The 17,057-nt window shown below is 41.3% G+C and overlaps 1 protein-coding gene across 9 annotated transcripts in view; it reads right to left on the minus strand.

Moving 5' to 3' along the window:
- Nucleotides 1–452: 452 nt before the first annotated feature.
- Nucleotides 453–17,057, minus strand: part of Shroom2 (shroom family member 2) — a 172,040-nt gene continuing 155,435 nt past the window's right edge. For 5 of the 9 annotated variants that reach the window (XM_029473117.1, XM_029473116.1, XM_021153610.2 and 2 more), the window contains exons 3-6: nt 14,121–14,666; nt 12,407–12,569; nt 5,346–5,618; nt 455–4,749 (exon numbers count right to left, since the gene is read on the minus strand). In XM_029473117.1, the coding sequence (XP_029328977.1) occupies nt 4,483–4,749; nt 5,346–5,618; nt 12,407–12,569; nt 14,121–14,666 (1,249 nt within the window). In that variant the 3' untranslated portion in view covers nt 455–4,482. Of the gene's footprint in view, nt 4,750–5,345; nt 5,619–12,406; nt 12,570–14,120; nt 14,667–17,057 lie in introns of all 9 variants that reach the window. The other 4 variants (XM_021153607.2, XM_029473112.1, XM_029473111.1 and 1 more) reach the window with 2 other exon arrangements.

A 17,057-nucleotide genomic window follows, 5' to 3' on the forward strand; every position in this document is an offset into this window, starting at 1 on the left:
GTCCTGGAAAGGACCATAATTACAACCATCCTTTTGGCTGTTTAATCCTGAACAAATTGTTTTCTAGTACTGGAAATTGAAGGCTCCCTTGCATACTAGGAAAACTCTACGACTAAACTAGCCCAGACCCATTTCCCCCGGTTTTATTAAGTTGCTCAAGCTGGGCTTGAAGTTGGTGGGTAGCTCAGGAAGGCCTTGATGTTACACTCCTTTTCAGCCTGCAGAGTATCTAGGATTACAAACATCTGCTACAATGCATGGAAAAAAAATATTTCTGAAAGGAAGGCCTCTTAGTTAGCTAGGGTTTCTATTGCCATGATAAAATGCCACAACCAAAAACAAGTTGGAAAAAGGTTTATTTCAGCTTATAATTGTAGTTCATCATCCAGGGAAGTCAGGGGGGTAGGATTCAAGGCAGGAACATGGAGTAAAGCTGCTTACTGGCTTGCTCAGAGTGCTTTCTTATACAATTCAGGTGTGCCTGCCCAAGGGCAATGGGATGGACCTTCCCACATTATTAAACAGGAAAATGCCCTTTAGACTTGCCCACAGGCCATCTGATGGAGACATTTTCTCAACTTAGGTTCCTTTTCCCAGACAACTCTGGTTTGAGTCAAGTTGTGTGTGTGTGCACACATACACACACACTCAGACCAAAACTAAAACACAAAACATCAAAACAACCAGAACAGATACTTTAAGCAACAGTCAGAAAAGAGTAGAGTGAGAATAATTATGTATGCTTCTTCTGAGATAGTAGGAAAGGCCTGTCCCATCAGAGGCTAGGCAACAAGTAGCTACATGAAGACCATAATTAAATTTGTGGATGAAGATAGAGATTTAAATTATGGAAGTATGGGTTAATGCATCCTTAGCTGGCATACACCTGGACAGGGCATCAGGCAAGCTAGGTAACCAGGTTTGACATGGTGTACTATCTTTGCTGTTATTTAATCTGAGACAAGGTCTAATGTAGGCCATCTGTCCTCACACTCATTGAGTAGCCAAGGCTGGCCTTGAACTGCTCATTCTGCCTCTGCCTACGGGAAAATGGGTACTATGGTGCATCTGTAAGAACGATGCCTTGAAAAGGATGAATATTAACCCTTGAATTAAAGTAATGTGCTGCTACTGAGGTTCCAAGATGAACCAGGTTACAGAAAGATGATGAAAGTTCCCATCAGACAAGGTACTTTGTGGTCAGCAAACATCAGATTCAACAGATTAACTATGTATTCCAGACCCACTTTTCCTGCTACAAGCCCCAAAAGAACCTTATGCTTCTAGCTTCATGTGCCCAGTAAGGTGAAAGAGAAAGCTGTGGGAGTTAAGCCAGATTGCAAGAGATCAGTAGAATGGACAGGCCATGGCCATGAGGGAGACTACAAAGATCAGAAAGGCTGCTCAGAAAGTGGTAGTACAAAGGACAATGTCATTAAAAAATAGCATTGTAGTAGGTATGTTAATGCATTTAAGATTTTAATTTTTGATTGAGTACACTCAACGTGTATGCTGTCTATTTTAGTTTGTTTTTAACTACAAGGAAACCATTTATATTTCTACACATTATTACCACTGATTTTTGTTGGGTCACACAATTATGACATATGTGATAAGTAGTCACACTGTTGACTTAGAAAGGACAAAATACACAGCAGCCTGCATCAAGCTAAATCACAAGAATTTTATCTACTATGCCCCTTTAAGGATGTGTTTGGCACCAGTATATAGAAGGAAAAACTGTGTTGTGGGTCCAGCTGTGCACCACTCTAAGGACTGGGATTGCAGGTGGTCCCCACAGTGCCTGGTTTAGGATATTTTCTGGAGGAGAAATGCTACTATTTGAACTCAGAACACCATGTTCAAACCCTTTTCCCATGGGCTACATGCCCAGCACTGGTATTTTTATTCTTTTTACAAAGCTATACAGTAGGAAATAAAGACATTCTACTTTCATTTGAAGAGACACTATTTATTTTGTTAAAGTCAAGCAAGAGGATCTGTTGATAAGTGGTAAGCATCAAGCATGAATGTGCATATTTGCCAGGGCAGAGTTCAGGGTAAAGCCACAAAAGCTGACCACAAGCAAGGTCAGTATATTTACAGAGAGTTCCATAGCTGTGCCCATGCCCATGCCTATGCATGCCAAGGACCAACCATTAGCACCAGATTGTTTCTTATGCAGTAATATCACAAGTCATAGACATATGTACATGGACTCTCTGGAATTCTTGGGTCCCTGCTAATCAGACATGGAACAGGCAAGCAGGGGGTGGATAAGAAGGTCATAATTGTTATGTGTTTCATTACAAGCATGCTAGAGCACTACATATTGTTTCCCATAACAGACAAGCTTGAAGCAACATGAAAAAGCAGGTTACAGACAAACAAAATTCCATTACTCACATGTTACACACATATCATTAAAATGTTCACAACACTGTATTTGGGGTTAAAGAACCACAGGTAAATAGCTTGGTGTAAATTAAAAACAAAATAGTCTGCAATTCCTTGGAAAGTTTGTGGAGAGCCAATATCGTGTTTTCTGACATGACCCACATTCACAGCAAGGGATGACCAAGTGGAAGGAGAAAGAGGCTGCAGTGGCAGATCAGGGACTTCAAAAGGTAGAATAGTTTCATTTAACAGGAATCACCACTTTTTCAAAGATTTTCTTCTGACTGACAGTGATAGGCTGTCAACCATGTCATCCATGGTTTGCAGTACAAAATCTCGCCCATCTTGACTCAGCTGTATGGAGGACACTATATCATCTTCACCAGAGCTTCTGCTGTCAACGTCTGTTCCTCTGGCTCAAAAAGCATGGATTCTGGTCCTTTAAGACAACTGTGTGTGGGAGTGTGAACACGTACACATACACATGGATGTAAATGTGCATGTGTATTTTGGAAAAGGTGTGGCTACTGCTAAGAGAGGGAAATCTTCGTATCTGCTGCAGTCTCAGGGGAACATAGGAATTAAATAATCCCTTGGTAGAACAAAGACTAGTGATGCCTAAATACCAAGTCACCAAGAGACTTGTTCATCACTTACCATGCATTTAGTTACAGAAACACCTTTTGAACAACACCAAATCTACACACATTTAACATAAGCAAGTTATACACGCCATTGGTTGCTGAACATTTCCCATGTGTTTATCTGCCATACATATATCCTCTTTGGTGAAGGGTCTAGTCAAGTCTTTTGCCCACTTTTTTTTTTTTTTTCAAACAGCTCCTACTGTTGGATGTTGGAAGTTCTTTATACAAATCTTTATCAGATAGATGTATGAAGTCATGAAGTGGGATATGCTGCTAAACCCAGAACTCAGGATGTGGAGGCAGGAGGATCAGGAGTTCAAGGTCATTGGACTATATAGGGAGTTTGAAGCCAATCTGGGTTAGACTCTTCTAAAACAAATAAATAATAACAAAAACAAAATGAGCAACAAGTCAGACACATGATTTAAAAATGTATTTTCCCAATCTGTCCTGTCAACTGGAAACCAACAGAATGACAGTGTAGCTTTCATGAATAACACTCTATTTGTCATCTTGCCATTTGAACTGTTAAGGACAAAACTGTTTCAAATGTAAGCACTAGCCACTCCACAGGACCTCTGACCACTAGATGGAGTCTTAAGTCTTAAGGTATGTGGCATGTGGCCCATGGTAACAGATATAAAAAGAGATAAACCACTGATTATCATTAAAGATCATATACACAAATTAGTGTTCCAGGGAAGGAAACTTCAAAATATTCCATTGGTCTCAGGAAATAAAAAGCAAGCAATAACATTATTAGTAGACACACTTTTATCCAATTAATATCACTTGGCTAGAAATTATTTAAGATGTGACAAGAAGGATACTAGATATCTGTTTAGGGTATTTCAAAACATGCACACAAGTTATGTGATAATTTTACTCTTGGAAATGAATGGACCCAATATGTAGGTTGTTCATTATATAGTTAGTTTTTAACTACTAGGAAACTGTTCGTGTTTTCTACACATGAATAAATATCATCACTGATTTTACAGAGTCAGAGAATGTCACCATGATAGAATGAGGAATGCTCACATTGTTAAATGAACGAGGACAGAACACACAGCAGCCAATGTCTGGCTAAATCACAAGGGTCTTTCCTCTCATGCACTGTAGGACTGTATTTGGCATCTACATGAGGGAGGAACACTGGTGCCACTGCTGCAAAGGACAGCTAGGGAACCCTTGTTGTCTAGCAAAGCCTGGCATTCTGTGAAATCACATGTGATATGAAACTATGTTCAGCAAACCAACAGAAATGAAAATCATAAATAAATCATCACATACTAGCAGGACATTATTGCTTTTTTACTAGCCTCGTGGCTCCAGAGTATGTCTCTCCAGAGATGGGCAAATAGGCTTGGGTTCACTCTTGTAGTCTCAGGCATTAATCTCCAGGGCTTGGTGTCCACCTTCTGCAGGAATGGGACTCTCATTTGCTTCTCTCAGGCTGTAGGCTGTCAAACAAACACTTGAGCTGCTCTTCACCCAGGTGGATTTTATCTTCCAGCTCTCGCTGCTCAATGATGAGAGCTGACTTCATCTTCACGAAGTGCTCATAGTCAGCCAGGTTCTCCTCACTGAGGTAGGTAGCCAGGATGTCGAACACAATGCGCTCACGACGGTCCAGGTTCTCTTTAAGCTCCTTGGCATCCTCATGCTGCTGAGTTAGGACTCTCTGTTTCTCCAACAGTGACTGCTATTTAGGGGGAGGGAGACAGAAAGTTCAGTTGAGGCAGGACTAAAGTAGAGACTGGCTAACCACTGAAAAGCCCTGCAGGTTTTGGAGGCTTGGAAATCTTGAAGCCGCATGGGATCCTCATAGGAATGACTAGGATGTAGTCTGCATGTAACTGTGGCTAGCTTCTCTACAGTTCTTCCTTCCTTACCCCTCCCAAAAGCTACTCGTAGGCTCCTTCTCAGTTTTCTCTGTCTGTGCCTTCTTTTCCATAATATAATATGCAAAGAATGTAGAGTTTGATTAAAATACAACCTATGAAATAAAGCCAGAAAGGAAGACACTTCTCTTGAGTACAAGAAAACTGAGGGTACACATGGTGGTACATGCTTATAATGCCCCTGACTCCCTGCATCTACTTATCTTGTTCTGTCATTTGAAAGGAAACCAAGAGAATGGACCCCAGATGTATCAGGGCACCATGCTCTAGAGAGTACACAGGCCATGCACAGATAATATGATGCTTCTAAGAGCTGACTTTCTTAGCACCTTAAGGACAGCCTCTCTGAAGGATTCTCAACACTTCCCATTTCCCAGACAGATGTGTTTGCATGTACCCGATCTCCAGGAGAAGGATTATCATCTAAATTATTAAGGGCATTTTCCACACGGGCCAGGCGTCCCGACAGTGACAGCAGGAGGTTCACCACTTTGTCCAGGTCTCCAATGAACATCCGGAACTTGTCAAACTCATTGGGCTTGCAGACATCTTTCACAATGGCTTCCACCTCATCCCCAAGAGCATTGTTGGCTTGGATGTCTTCCAGCAGGCTCTCACGTGCTTCCCGGAGCACCTGCAGCTTGCGGCTGATACTGTCGATGAGCTCTTGCTGTAGGGCACAGAGAGGCATGGGGACATTTGTTAGGATGATCCCAAGCTGTTGCCCAAAGTAAGTGTACCCAAATTACACACAGCCTAGGCAGAATTCAGCCAGATTGGGTGTGTTAGTCTTTGCATCATCAAATAATGGGGGGGGGTTGTAAAACCAGTGGGAGGAGAAGGCCTCCTGGTTCAATATAAGCTTCCTTGTTTATATGAGCCAAAGAGGTAAGTCAGCAGATAAAGGTGCTTGTTGCCAAGTCTGATGACTTGAGTTCCATTCTTATACCAACTGTACTCTAACCTCCACACACATGCTGTGGTATGTGAATGCATAACCCGCACCCCAACATACACAAATTTTAAAAGAAACTGTATTTACTGAATATATAAATTCTGATGTGTATATATAAATATATATATATATAAAATAATAGAGGGCTGGTGTATAGATCAGTGATAAAGGATTGCCTAGTATCTAAGAGGTTTTGGGTTTCAGGCTCAGCACTATTAAAATAAACAAGCCAGGCAATGGTGGCATACACCATTAATCCCAAAACTCAGGAGGTAGAGGCAGGCAGATATATGAGTTAGAGCTCAGACTGGTCTACAGATTGAGTTCCAGGATAGCCAGGGCTACACAGAGAAACCCTATCACAAAGATTTAAAAAAAAAAAAGGGAAAAGAAAAGAAAAGCCTGTCAGTTAATCTCAAGCTGTACTACTGAGCAATTGTGATAAAAACTGCATGGTACTGGTACAGCAACAGACAAGTAGACAAATGGAATAGAATTGAATACCCAGAAATGAACCCACACACCTATGGTCACTTGATCTTTGACAAGGGATTCATCCAGTGGAAAAAAGACAGCATTTTCAACAAATGGTGCTGGTACAACTGGCAGTTAACATGTAGAAGAATGCGAATTGATCCATTCTTATCTCCTTGTACTAAGCTCATGTCTAAGTGAATCAAGGAACTCTACATAAAACGAGGGTCACTGAAACTTATAGAGGAGAAGGTGGGGAAAAGCCTTGAAGATATGGGCACAGAGGAAAAGAAGCAACGGCTTGTGCTGTAAGACCGAGAATCCACAAATGGGAACTCATAAAATTGCAAAGCTTCTGTAAGGCAAAAGACACTGTNAATAAGACAAAAAGGCCACCAACAGACTGGGACAGGATCTTTACCAATCCTAAATCAGATAGGGGACTAATATCCAATATATATAAAGAACTCAAGAAGCAGGACTCCAGAAAATCAAATAACCCTATTAAAAAATGGGGTACAGAGCTAAACAAAGAATTCTCAACTGAGGAATACTAAATGGCTGAGAAGCACCTGAAAAAATGTTCAACATCCTTAATAAAATAAAAACAACCCTGAGATTCCACCCCACACCAGTCAGAATGGCTAAGATCAAAAATTCAGGTAGCAGCAGATGCTGGCGAGGATGTGGAGAAAGAGGAACACTCCTCCACTGCTGGTGGGATTGCAAGCTGGTACAACCACTCCAGAAATCAGTCTGGCGAATCCTCAGAAAATTGAACATAGTACTACCAGAGGATCCAGCAATTCCTCTCCTGGGCATATACCCAGAAGATGTTCCAACTTATAATAAGGACACGTGCTCCACTATGTTCATAGCAGCCTTATTTATAATAGCCAGAAACTGGAAAGAGCCCAGATTTCCCTCAACAAAGGAATGGATACAGAAAATGTGGTACATTTACACAATGGAGTACTACTCAGCTATTAAAAACAATGAATTCATGAAATGCTTAGGCAAATGGATGCATCTGGAGGATATCATCCTGATTGAGGTAACCCAATCACAAAAGAACACACATGATATGCACTCACTGATAAGCAAATATTAGCCCAGAAACTTAGAATATCCAAGATACAATTTGCAAAACACATGAAAATCAAGAAGAAGGAAGACCAAAGTGTGGATACTTCGCTCCTTAGAACGGGGAACAAAACACCCATGGAAGGAGTTACAAAGTTTGGAGCTGAGATGAAAGGATAGACCATCCAGAGACTGCCCCACCCAAGGATCCATCCCATATACAACCACCAAACCCAGACACTATTGCATATGCCAGAAAGAGTTTGCTGACAGGACCTTGACATAGCTCTCTCTTGTGAGGCTATGCCAGTGCCTGGCAAGTACAGAAGTGGATGCTCACAGTCATCTATTGGATAGAATACAAGGCCCCTAATGAAGGAGCTAGAGAAAGTACCCAAGGAGCTAAAAGGGGGTCTGCAACCCTATAGGAGGAACAACAATATGAACTAAACAGTACTCCCCTGAGCTGTGTTTCTAGTTGCATATGTAGCAGAGGGTGGCCTAGTTGGCCATCAATGGGAAGAGAGGCCCTTGGTATTGTGAAGATCATATGCCCCAGTACAGGGGAATACCAGGGCCAGGAAGCGGGAGTGGGTGGGTTGGGGAGCAGGGCGGGCGAGGGTATAAGGGACTTTGAGGATAGCATTTGAAATGTAAATGAAGAAAATATCTAATAAAGAAAAAAGAAAAGTGTAATGATCCATATGAATACACACATGTAATGAGCCATACTGAATCACCTTACTTTAAAATTTATTTTAAAAAAATTACACTAGAAAAAAAGAAAAGGAAAGGAAAGGAAAGGAAAGGAAAGGAAAGGAAAGGAGAAGAGAAGAGAAGAGAAGAGAAGAGAAGAGAAGAGAAGAGAAGAGAAGAGAAGAAAAAAGAGAAAAGTCTGTCAGTTAATCTTGATTGTCAACTTGACTGGACTGAAACTTATTAGCAAAGTCCTGAAGTACATACAGGTTATAATGTGTCCAGAAGGATGTTTTCAGAGACAATTAGGTCTTGGAGCTCTGACCTAATTAATGGTTTTAACCATCTACCATTTCAGAATTTGAAAAATCTATTGGAAAGTGGAGCCTGGTTGGAGAACTGACAGAGTGGACATGATCTGAGGTGCTTCATCTTGCTCTTCCTGTCGCTATTTTGTTCTGCATCCTAGCTGCGATGAGCTCAACAGCTCTACTCCACCATGTCACACCTACTACGGTAGTATTTAGTCTATGAAACCATAGTTAACAAGAAACTGTCCTTCTCTGAAGTTGTCTGTTAAGTATCTCATCACAAAAAGGTAAAAGTAACATATGTAAAGGAATGTCAGTGACATTCTGAGACATCTTTAAGTGTAATCTACTGTCTTCGATCTGATCAGAATACAAATAAGTTACTATGGAAAATTATATGTAACATAAACCATTCAACTTTCACTTTTTTGTCTTTTTTTTTTTACAGTGCTGGTGATATAACTGTGGGTCTTATTGATCTTAGGCAAGCATCACTAAAATATATAGACCTATTATTTTAGCCACTGTAAGTGTGTGGTAATGTGGAATTTAGCACATTCATACTGCTATGCAGCCACCACCATTTATTTCTAGAATCTTGTCTTTTTGAGACAGACCAGTAAACAGTAACACTATAAGCCCGCCCGCCTGCTACACAAGCCACTTAAAGCAGTGCTTCTCACACTATGGGTTATGACTCCTTTGGGCGATAGAATAATTCTTTTACAGGGGTTGCCTAAGACCATTGGGAAACACACATATTTACATTATGATTCCTAACAGTAGCAAAACTATAGTTATGAAGTACCAATGAAAATAATTTTATGGTTAAGGGTCACCATAACATGAGGAACTGTATGAAGGGTCATAGCATTAGGAAGGTTGATAACTACTGATTGAAAGAATAAGTTTTATTTATTATTATTTCTATTTTTGTGTGTAGTCTTAGGAATGAAACTCAGGACCTCTTACATGTTAGGTATGTACTCTATCACTGAGCTATATTCCTAACCTTAAAGCACTAATTTTGTTTCTGGTGTTTTATTGTTACTGTTGTTGAGATAGTCTTTCTGTATAGTCCGGAGTGGCTTACAATTTATGGTCCTCTTGCTTCAACCTCAATGCTAGGATGATGGCTGTACCCTGACTTCACTGTATGTGTATATGATGTGCATGTATGTGTGTGAAAGCCAGAGGTTGGCATGAGTGTCATTTTATATTGAAGCAGGGTCTCTCACTTGAAACTAGACAATGATGAATTGGCTATTCTAGCTAGCCAGCTTGCTCTGTAGAGTCGCTGTCTTTGTCTCCTAAGCACTGGAATTACAGGCAGACTGCCACATTCATTATATATTTATGTGTGTTCTGAACTCCAATATTCATGCTTCCATAGTAAGCATTCTACCCAAGAGCCATCTCTCTAGCCATCAAGCATTGATTTTCAAAGAGCAAAAGTAAAATAAAATGTGGAGTTGGATATAGTTGTTCATGCCTGTCTAACACTGAGGTGGCTGAGGCAGGAAGACTGCAAGACCAGCCTGGGCTACATATGAAGTACCAGGCCAGACAAGGCTATGTAGCAAGATTCTCTCTCAAAAACTAAAGTAAATATAACAAATACAAATGTGTATAGCACACACAAAGAACCCCACCCCTCATGTACACACACTTTTTTGTTTTAATTAGAAGGAAGATTGGGATGCAATTTATGGGTAGAGTACTTTCGTCCCAAAAATGGGGTGGATGAACCGCCAAATTAATCTTTACTATCTAAAAATATAAGTCTGGCTGAGTGTACTGTTGCAGGTATGTAATCTCAGAACCCAGGAGACTGAAGCAGGAGGACAACATTAGAGGCCAGCCTGGATTCCATAACAAGTTATAGGTCAGTCTGAGTTATATAACGAGTCTATGTCCAAAAATAAATAAATAAAATATAATAAAAAAATGTTCAAACTTTGATTCCCTGAGACCCAAAGTAGTTGCTTCTAGTGACACAGTATCCTAGCTCCTGGTGCCTCTCAGAGCAAATACAGACACTATACAGACAAAGGGAGGTGAGATCACTTTTAAATTGTTTTGGGGGGTGGCATTTCTTTTTTTTCTTTCTTTCTTTCTTTTTTTTTTTTTTTTTTTTTTTTGAGACAGGGTTTCTCTGTATGGCCCTGGCTGTCCTGGAACTCACTTTGTAGACCAGGCTGGCCTTGAACTCAGAAATCTGCCTGCCTCTGCCTCCCGAGTGCTGGGATTAAGGGCGTGCAACACCCTGCCCACTGGGGTGACATTTCTGAAATGGACTTGCTATGTAGCTCTGGATGGTGTACAAGCTGGCTATGTATCTCAGACTGACTATGAACTTGTGCTAACCCTCTTCCCTCTTCCTTCTGAATGCTAGGATTATAGATATGTGCTACCATACCTTAATTTTAAAATATTTAGATATAATTTGTAGGGTAGAGTGTTAGAGAAAGAACCCAGGGCCTAATACAAGCTGGGTAAGCATTCTCCCAATGGGCTATGGGTATGCACTTCTAAATGCACTGCAATATGAAATAACAAGGCCTAACTGTAAGGAAAGTATATAGACTGTGGCCTAAATTAAAATGCTTCAAATTCTGTGACTTGTTCTATGAGGACAAAAACTGAAAATGTTGTTTTTAAAAATATGAACATGCAACTAGAATAAAATACATAATAATCTAATTCAAAGTCTCTTGTGAGACCAAACACCCATCTCCATATTTAATTCCCAGAATCCACTGAATGATGTTTTTAATGAATAAATAGTTCATGGTATTCCCTCCCTAACATTTCTAAGGTAATTAAGATCAATCTATGCTATCTTTCAAATTACCAGGTTGGCATCAATAGAGATAACACTGTCCTTGCAGTGACTGCCATGGGTGCCACATAAGGTGATCCTGAATTAATCTCCAACCTTCTTTCTTAGTTAACAAAGCTGAAGCCTTCCCTTCTGCTGCTTCTCCCCAAGACCACCAAGCTCTTCCCACAGGGCATCTACACCTGCTTCAGCTTTCCCTCACACAGCACTCATTTATGGGGCTTGAGCTCTGGCACTGATCTGGGTCTCTACAATCAGGCATTTCTCTCTCTATGTATATATTCACTCACCCTGTTCCAACTGTCCAATACCTGATGTAGAATAACAAGGGTTGGCAAACTTTTCCTATTAGGGGCTAGAGAGGAGCAATTTTACTCCTCGTAGGTTGTTACATGGTCAGTGACAGTCAATATATAAACAAATGGATATGGCTATGTTTCAAAAAACCTATTTCCAAAAGTAGGCAGAACAGTAAGGTTTACCAAGCCTATGTTAAACATCTTTTTGTTGTTGTTGGTGGTGGTATGGTTGGTGGTGGCCTTACATAATTCCTGAGAACACAGAGACCCTTACAGAGAGCTCCTTTCTCTCTAGTCTGCCTACAAGGGTTTTGTAGAAGGCTTAGAATAACATTAAGCATGAACAGCTTATTCATGCCAATGCCTTCCATGAAAATCAAGCACAAATGCCCTCAGAGATGCTGTGGAAGGTGTCTGCTGAGGTGAGTGGTCCTATTACCTTTCAATGGCCCAACATATAATTTTGAGGGAAGGGTTACTTTATTTTATTTTTTGAAGAAGGATCTCACTGTGAAGCCAAGGCTAGCTTTGAACTTACCCCACAGCATAAACTGCCTGCCTCAGTCTCCTGCCTCACTCTCCTGCTCTCCTGCCTCAGCCTTCTCAGTGCTGGGATTACAGGCATTAGTCACTATGCTCAGAAGGCAAGGAATTTTGTTTGTATAAAGGCAGATCTTGCAATTTCTCCCAAGCTGGTTCAGAACTTCTGGCCTTAAATGATTCTCTTGCCTCAGCTACCTTAATAGCTGTGAGTTGGAGCTACTGAGGTGGCATCAGACTTGTACTTCTCTTTCTTACCTTCTTAACAGAAAGGTCATGATCCAAGTCACCTGCTGAATACTCTTCAGGCTCCTGCAGGTCTTTCATCTTGATAAGAAGTTCTGCTTTGGGGGCTGATGTGCTGTAATAGGTAGAATTGGTGGCCAAGGACACAACCCCTGGCATACCTGGGTCCTGTTTCCTGGGTGAAGAGGCCAAAATTTTAATCAGCTGTGACACATGCACACCCTTTGAACTTAGTACCTAGGTTGTAACAAATGGCACTGAGAGAAGGACAAGAACCAGGGAAATGAGAAAAGAAGACTAAGCCCAAAATGTTTTCAAAAACAAAATAAAAAAAAAAACAACCTTTTTCTACTAATACAAGACTCACAGACTGTTATTCATTTCTGCCATTGTTTTTTAGTACTAATTTAGAAACTGTGGACCTTGCTATATTGGGCAAGTACTCTCATACCTAGCTATATCCCCAATCTAGACTATAGGGTTTTAATTTTTAAAAATGTGTGTGTGTGTGTGCGCGTGCGTGTGCGTGCTTATGCATGTGTTGGGCTATCCTATGCTCTGCTGAATCTTGAAAACAACCTCTGGGTTCTATATACTAGATACCAACTGCATGCCCCCAGATATAGCAAAGAAAATGTCTTTAGACACTGTCACATGGTCACATGTCTTCTGTAGAAGCAAAATTGTTTTTCTTATCCCATCAGTGATTTGTATTACATTCAAGGCCATACACATTCTAGGTAAATACTTTACCTCTGAGTTGCATCCTCAGCCCCTAGGTAACTGAAATTTAAACACACAAAAAACATCTCTAATGAAAGAAAATGCTGTTCAACTAGAGGCAGACTTTGTAACGTGCTTCAAAAATAGGTGAAAGGCAGGTAGACAAAAAGAGATACAGATTAAATATATGTAAAGATTACATGATAGCTGTATAGACCAACCTAAGATAAATAGCCAAGTGTGGTAGCACATACGTGCAACATCAGCTGTTAGGAATCTAAGGCAGGAAGATTTTTTGAGTTCAAAGCCAGTCCAGTTAACTTGTCTCAAAACAAAATAAAATGGGTGTGACTTGTAACTTAGTGATGACAAATTTACTTAGTATATAAGAGGACCTAGGTTCTATTTCAACATTATCAAGAAGGGTGTGGGAGGGAGATAGGCAGGTATGGTGGTAGATCCTATAAATCTAGCATTCAGGAAGCTGAGGTAGCAGGATCAAGTTTAAGGGAGCCCAAGCTTCTCAGAGAGACCCTACTTCAAAAACAAATGGATGGACAGGCACATCATATGCATATTAAATACAGAGATTAGATGATGGACATAAGACAGGTAATGGGGTGGACAGTTAGCTTCATATTAGTAGATGGGCTATTTCACACACTATAAGATCTTTAGTAGTACCTACTGTCTTTCCACTAGATGGCAGGAGTGCCCCATTCTCCAGAGTGATAGACAAAACTGGAGAGGATTTAGCTGTAAATTTGCTAAAATTTAGCTAAGATTTGCTGCAGTGGGCATCATCTTGCCTCTGCTAGATCCAGGTATGGTAATTTTAAACCTTACCAAACAGTGCTAAGGTTGAGGACCCCAAGGAAAACCATCACCTGTCCGCAGAAGCAATCATGAATATAAATACACCCCCTAAGTTCCTTCTTTCACTTCTAAGCCTATGAGATAGGGACTGAGAAACAAGCAGCTATGGTGTGTGCCATCTACTTACTTGTCCTCTGTGACTCTGGGTAAGGGGACTTTAGGGAGCAGCTTTCTCCGCTGCTGAGCTTCCTCTAGGAGGTACTCATCTTTGGGAAAAATTCCCTCCATCAGATCCATGGTAGTTTTGATCTTCACACTGGGGTCCAGGATGTCAGCCAAAGACTTGTCCTTTCCCACAATCTCCCTGGCTAATTCTTCAGACTTCAAGTCATCCATGGTCTTCTCCTTGCCCTTCCCATAGTTGAGGGAGGGAGGGGAGGAACAGCTATCTCTGACAGGAGGTGCTGGGGTGCTGGGTGGCCGGGGCTCTGGAGGGCGGGCTCTTTGAGGGGCTTCCACCTCCTGTCGTGTGTACACACAGAAGCGGGAGTAGCATTGCTCTGATGTACTCAGTGTCTTGATCTGGTCCCTCTCTAGCCCACTGGGCAGTGGGGGCAGCTCAGCTGGGCATGCGAGACTCTGACGGCTCTCCTTCTCAGGCTGGCTTTCTGAGTGCACGATTTTTATGGGCACCATCTTCACAGTGGTGTTGTTGTCCATCACCCGCTCGATTCTGCAAAAACAAGGGCTGTCCTCTGAAATCTTGACATGTACAGATTTCCACCCACGACCCACACAGGGATCCCAACACAAAGACCCACTGTCAACCAGCCAAATAGAAAGATAGCAGGAGGATGGAAAGTGTCCTCATCTGACCCCTCATGGTCTCTGGATGCCTAGCAGTCCAACTCAAACTCTGCCACACACCTGGACAAAGACAAAGAGATCCTGAATGACATAAGAACTGTTTAACTCATTTTTGTTTTCTTATGAAAATAGGCATTGAATTCCCAAAGGGCTTGCATTGGGAAGACAAATGCTCTATCGCATGAGCTACAGCTATAATATACTCTTTGATTTCTTGTTTTTATTCTGAGGGCAATACAAATGCATCAAGCACCATTTATTAATTCACCCTTTGTAGGAAAAATTATCAGTGGACAGAATCACCACAAACCTAAAAGTAGGCTGTTGCATATCAGCAGGTACCTGGGTGTTCCTCCTTCTCCCTAGAATACATATTGAGAGTTGCTGTGTTTAGAATTATTGCTGAGCACCTCTACCTATGGGTTCCACTCTGGGGCTTTGTCATGTGTTCCATGTGTCTCCCACATATTGATACCTAAAGCCACCCTGTGAGGGATACAATGCAGTATACTGAGAACTTACTTGTTCTGTATTAATCTCAGTGACTCACCTTGGGCAAACATAGTTTAAAAACTACAAGTTTCTAGCTAACTCATGCCTGTAATCCTAGCACTAGGGAAGCTGAGGCAGGAGGATTACTGAATTTCCGGCCAGTCTGTCATAAATAGCAAACGAAGTCAAGGAAGGGGGGGGGGGAGGGAGAGGGTGTACCAGCCAGTATTCACTGGGACAAAAAGCCATTTCCTAGACTCACACAGGTCTTGAGCCCCAGTGTAAGACTTTGTTTCACCACGAAGTCCATTGTGCTCACTGTAGTTCTAGTGACTTGAGAAGCTAGAGCACCCTAAGCTGACTGGCATGAGAAAATGGTATACAGTTTGTCTACCACACACGTCATCTTATTGCGTTTCCTACTGGTATGGAAAACAAAACATGTATATGTACCCAAATTCTTAGGTTGATTTTTTTTTTTTGAGATAGGCTCTCACTATGTAGACCAAGCTCATACAGATCTGTCAGTCTTTCCTCCAGATGTCCTGAAAATTGAGCCTCATGAATAGTATTAGTGTCTTTATTAAAGAATAGTAGAGAACTTCCTGCCTCCTCTACCATGTGAGCACACAAGAAGGTGTCACCTATGAAGCACTTTTCTGAATCTGCCACACCTTCTTGACCTTGGTCTTCTAGTCTCTATAAAACAGGAAGGAGCAAGCCATGTCTGTTGTTTCTAAGCTACTTAGCCTGTGGGGTTCTATTAAAGTAGAAACTACCAGACTAGAGCTTTTCTCTCCAGATCCCTAACAGTGCTACCAATTGAAAGATGACTAACACAGCTGAGGCACACACATAAAACTGTGGATTCAACACAGTCACTAGAGACTGTGCTGGTTGGTATTTTTGTTAACATCACACAAGCTAGAGTCCTCTGGGAACAGGGAACCTCAACTGGAAAATGCCTCCATCAGATTGGCCTAAGTCTAGAGCATTTTCATGATTAATGATTGATGTGGGGAGCCCCTCCCACTTTGGCAGGAGGTCCTGGGTTGTATAATAAAGCATGCTGAGTACACTGTGGGGAGCAAGCCAATAGTAGTGGTTCTCCCTCCAAGGTCTCTTGCTTCAGTTTCTGCTCATACTTCCTTTAATGGTGAACTGTAAACTGTGAGAGGAAAGTGACCCTTTCATCCCCAAGTTGCTATTGGTCGTGGTATATAGCATAGCAGTAGGAACCTAACTAAGACAGAGATGCAATAACAACATAACTGATGTCCTTTCTAAACTTAATCTTTATTGTTTGATAATTTCATACATACTTACTTATGTTTTCATCAAATCCACCCCACATTCCTCCACTATTCCTTCTCACTTTTATGTTTTGTTTTGTCTTTTAAAACCACTGAGTTCACTTAGTGCTGTTAGTATGTGCATAAGTGCAGGACTATCTATTGGAGCATGGGGAGCCTTTCAGGGGCCACATCTTGAAAGAAAATTGACTCTCCCTCTCCCAGTAGGTACTGATTGCCAACAGCTTCTTAGATAGGTGATGGGACTTTGTGCTTCCATTTATGCTGGGATTTGTATGGCTTGATCTTGTGCATGCAGTCAAAGGCACTGTGAGCTCACGTGCACAACTGCCCTGTCCTGTCTGGAAATCAGTTTCACTATAGTCATTTACTACCTCTGCTACTCTTCCACAATGATCAATGAACTTTGGGAAGAGGACGTGTAATACTGATGTTGCATTTAGGGTTGAAAA

Source organism: Mus caroli, chromosome X (genome assembly GCF_900094665.2).
Source record: "Mus caroli chromosome X, CAROLI_EIJ_v1.1, whole genome shotgun sequence".
Lineage (NCBI taxonomy): Eukaryota > Metazoa > Chordata > Mammalia > Rodentia > Muridae > Mus > Mus caroli.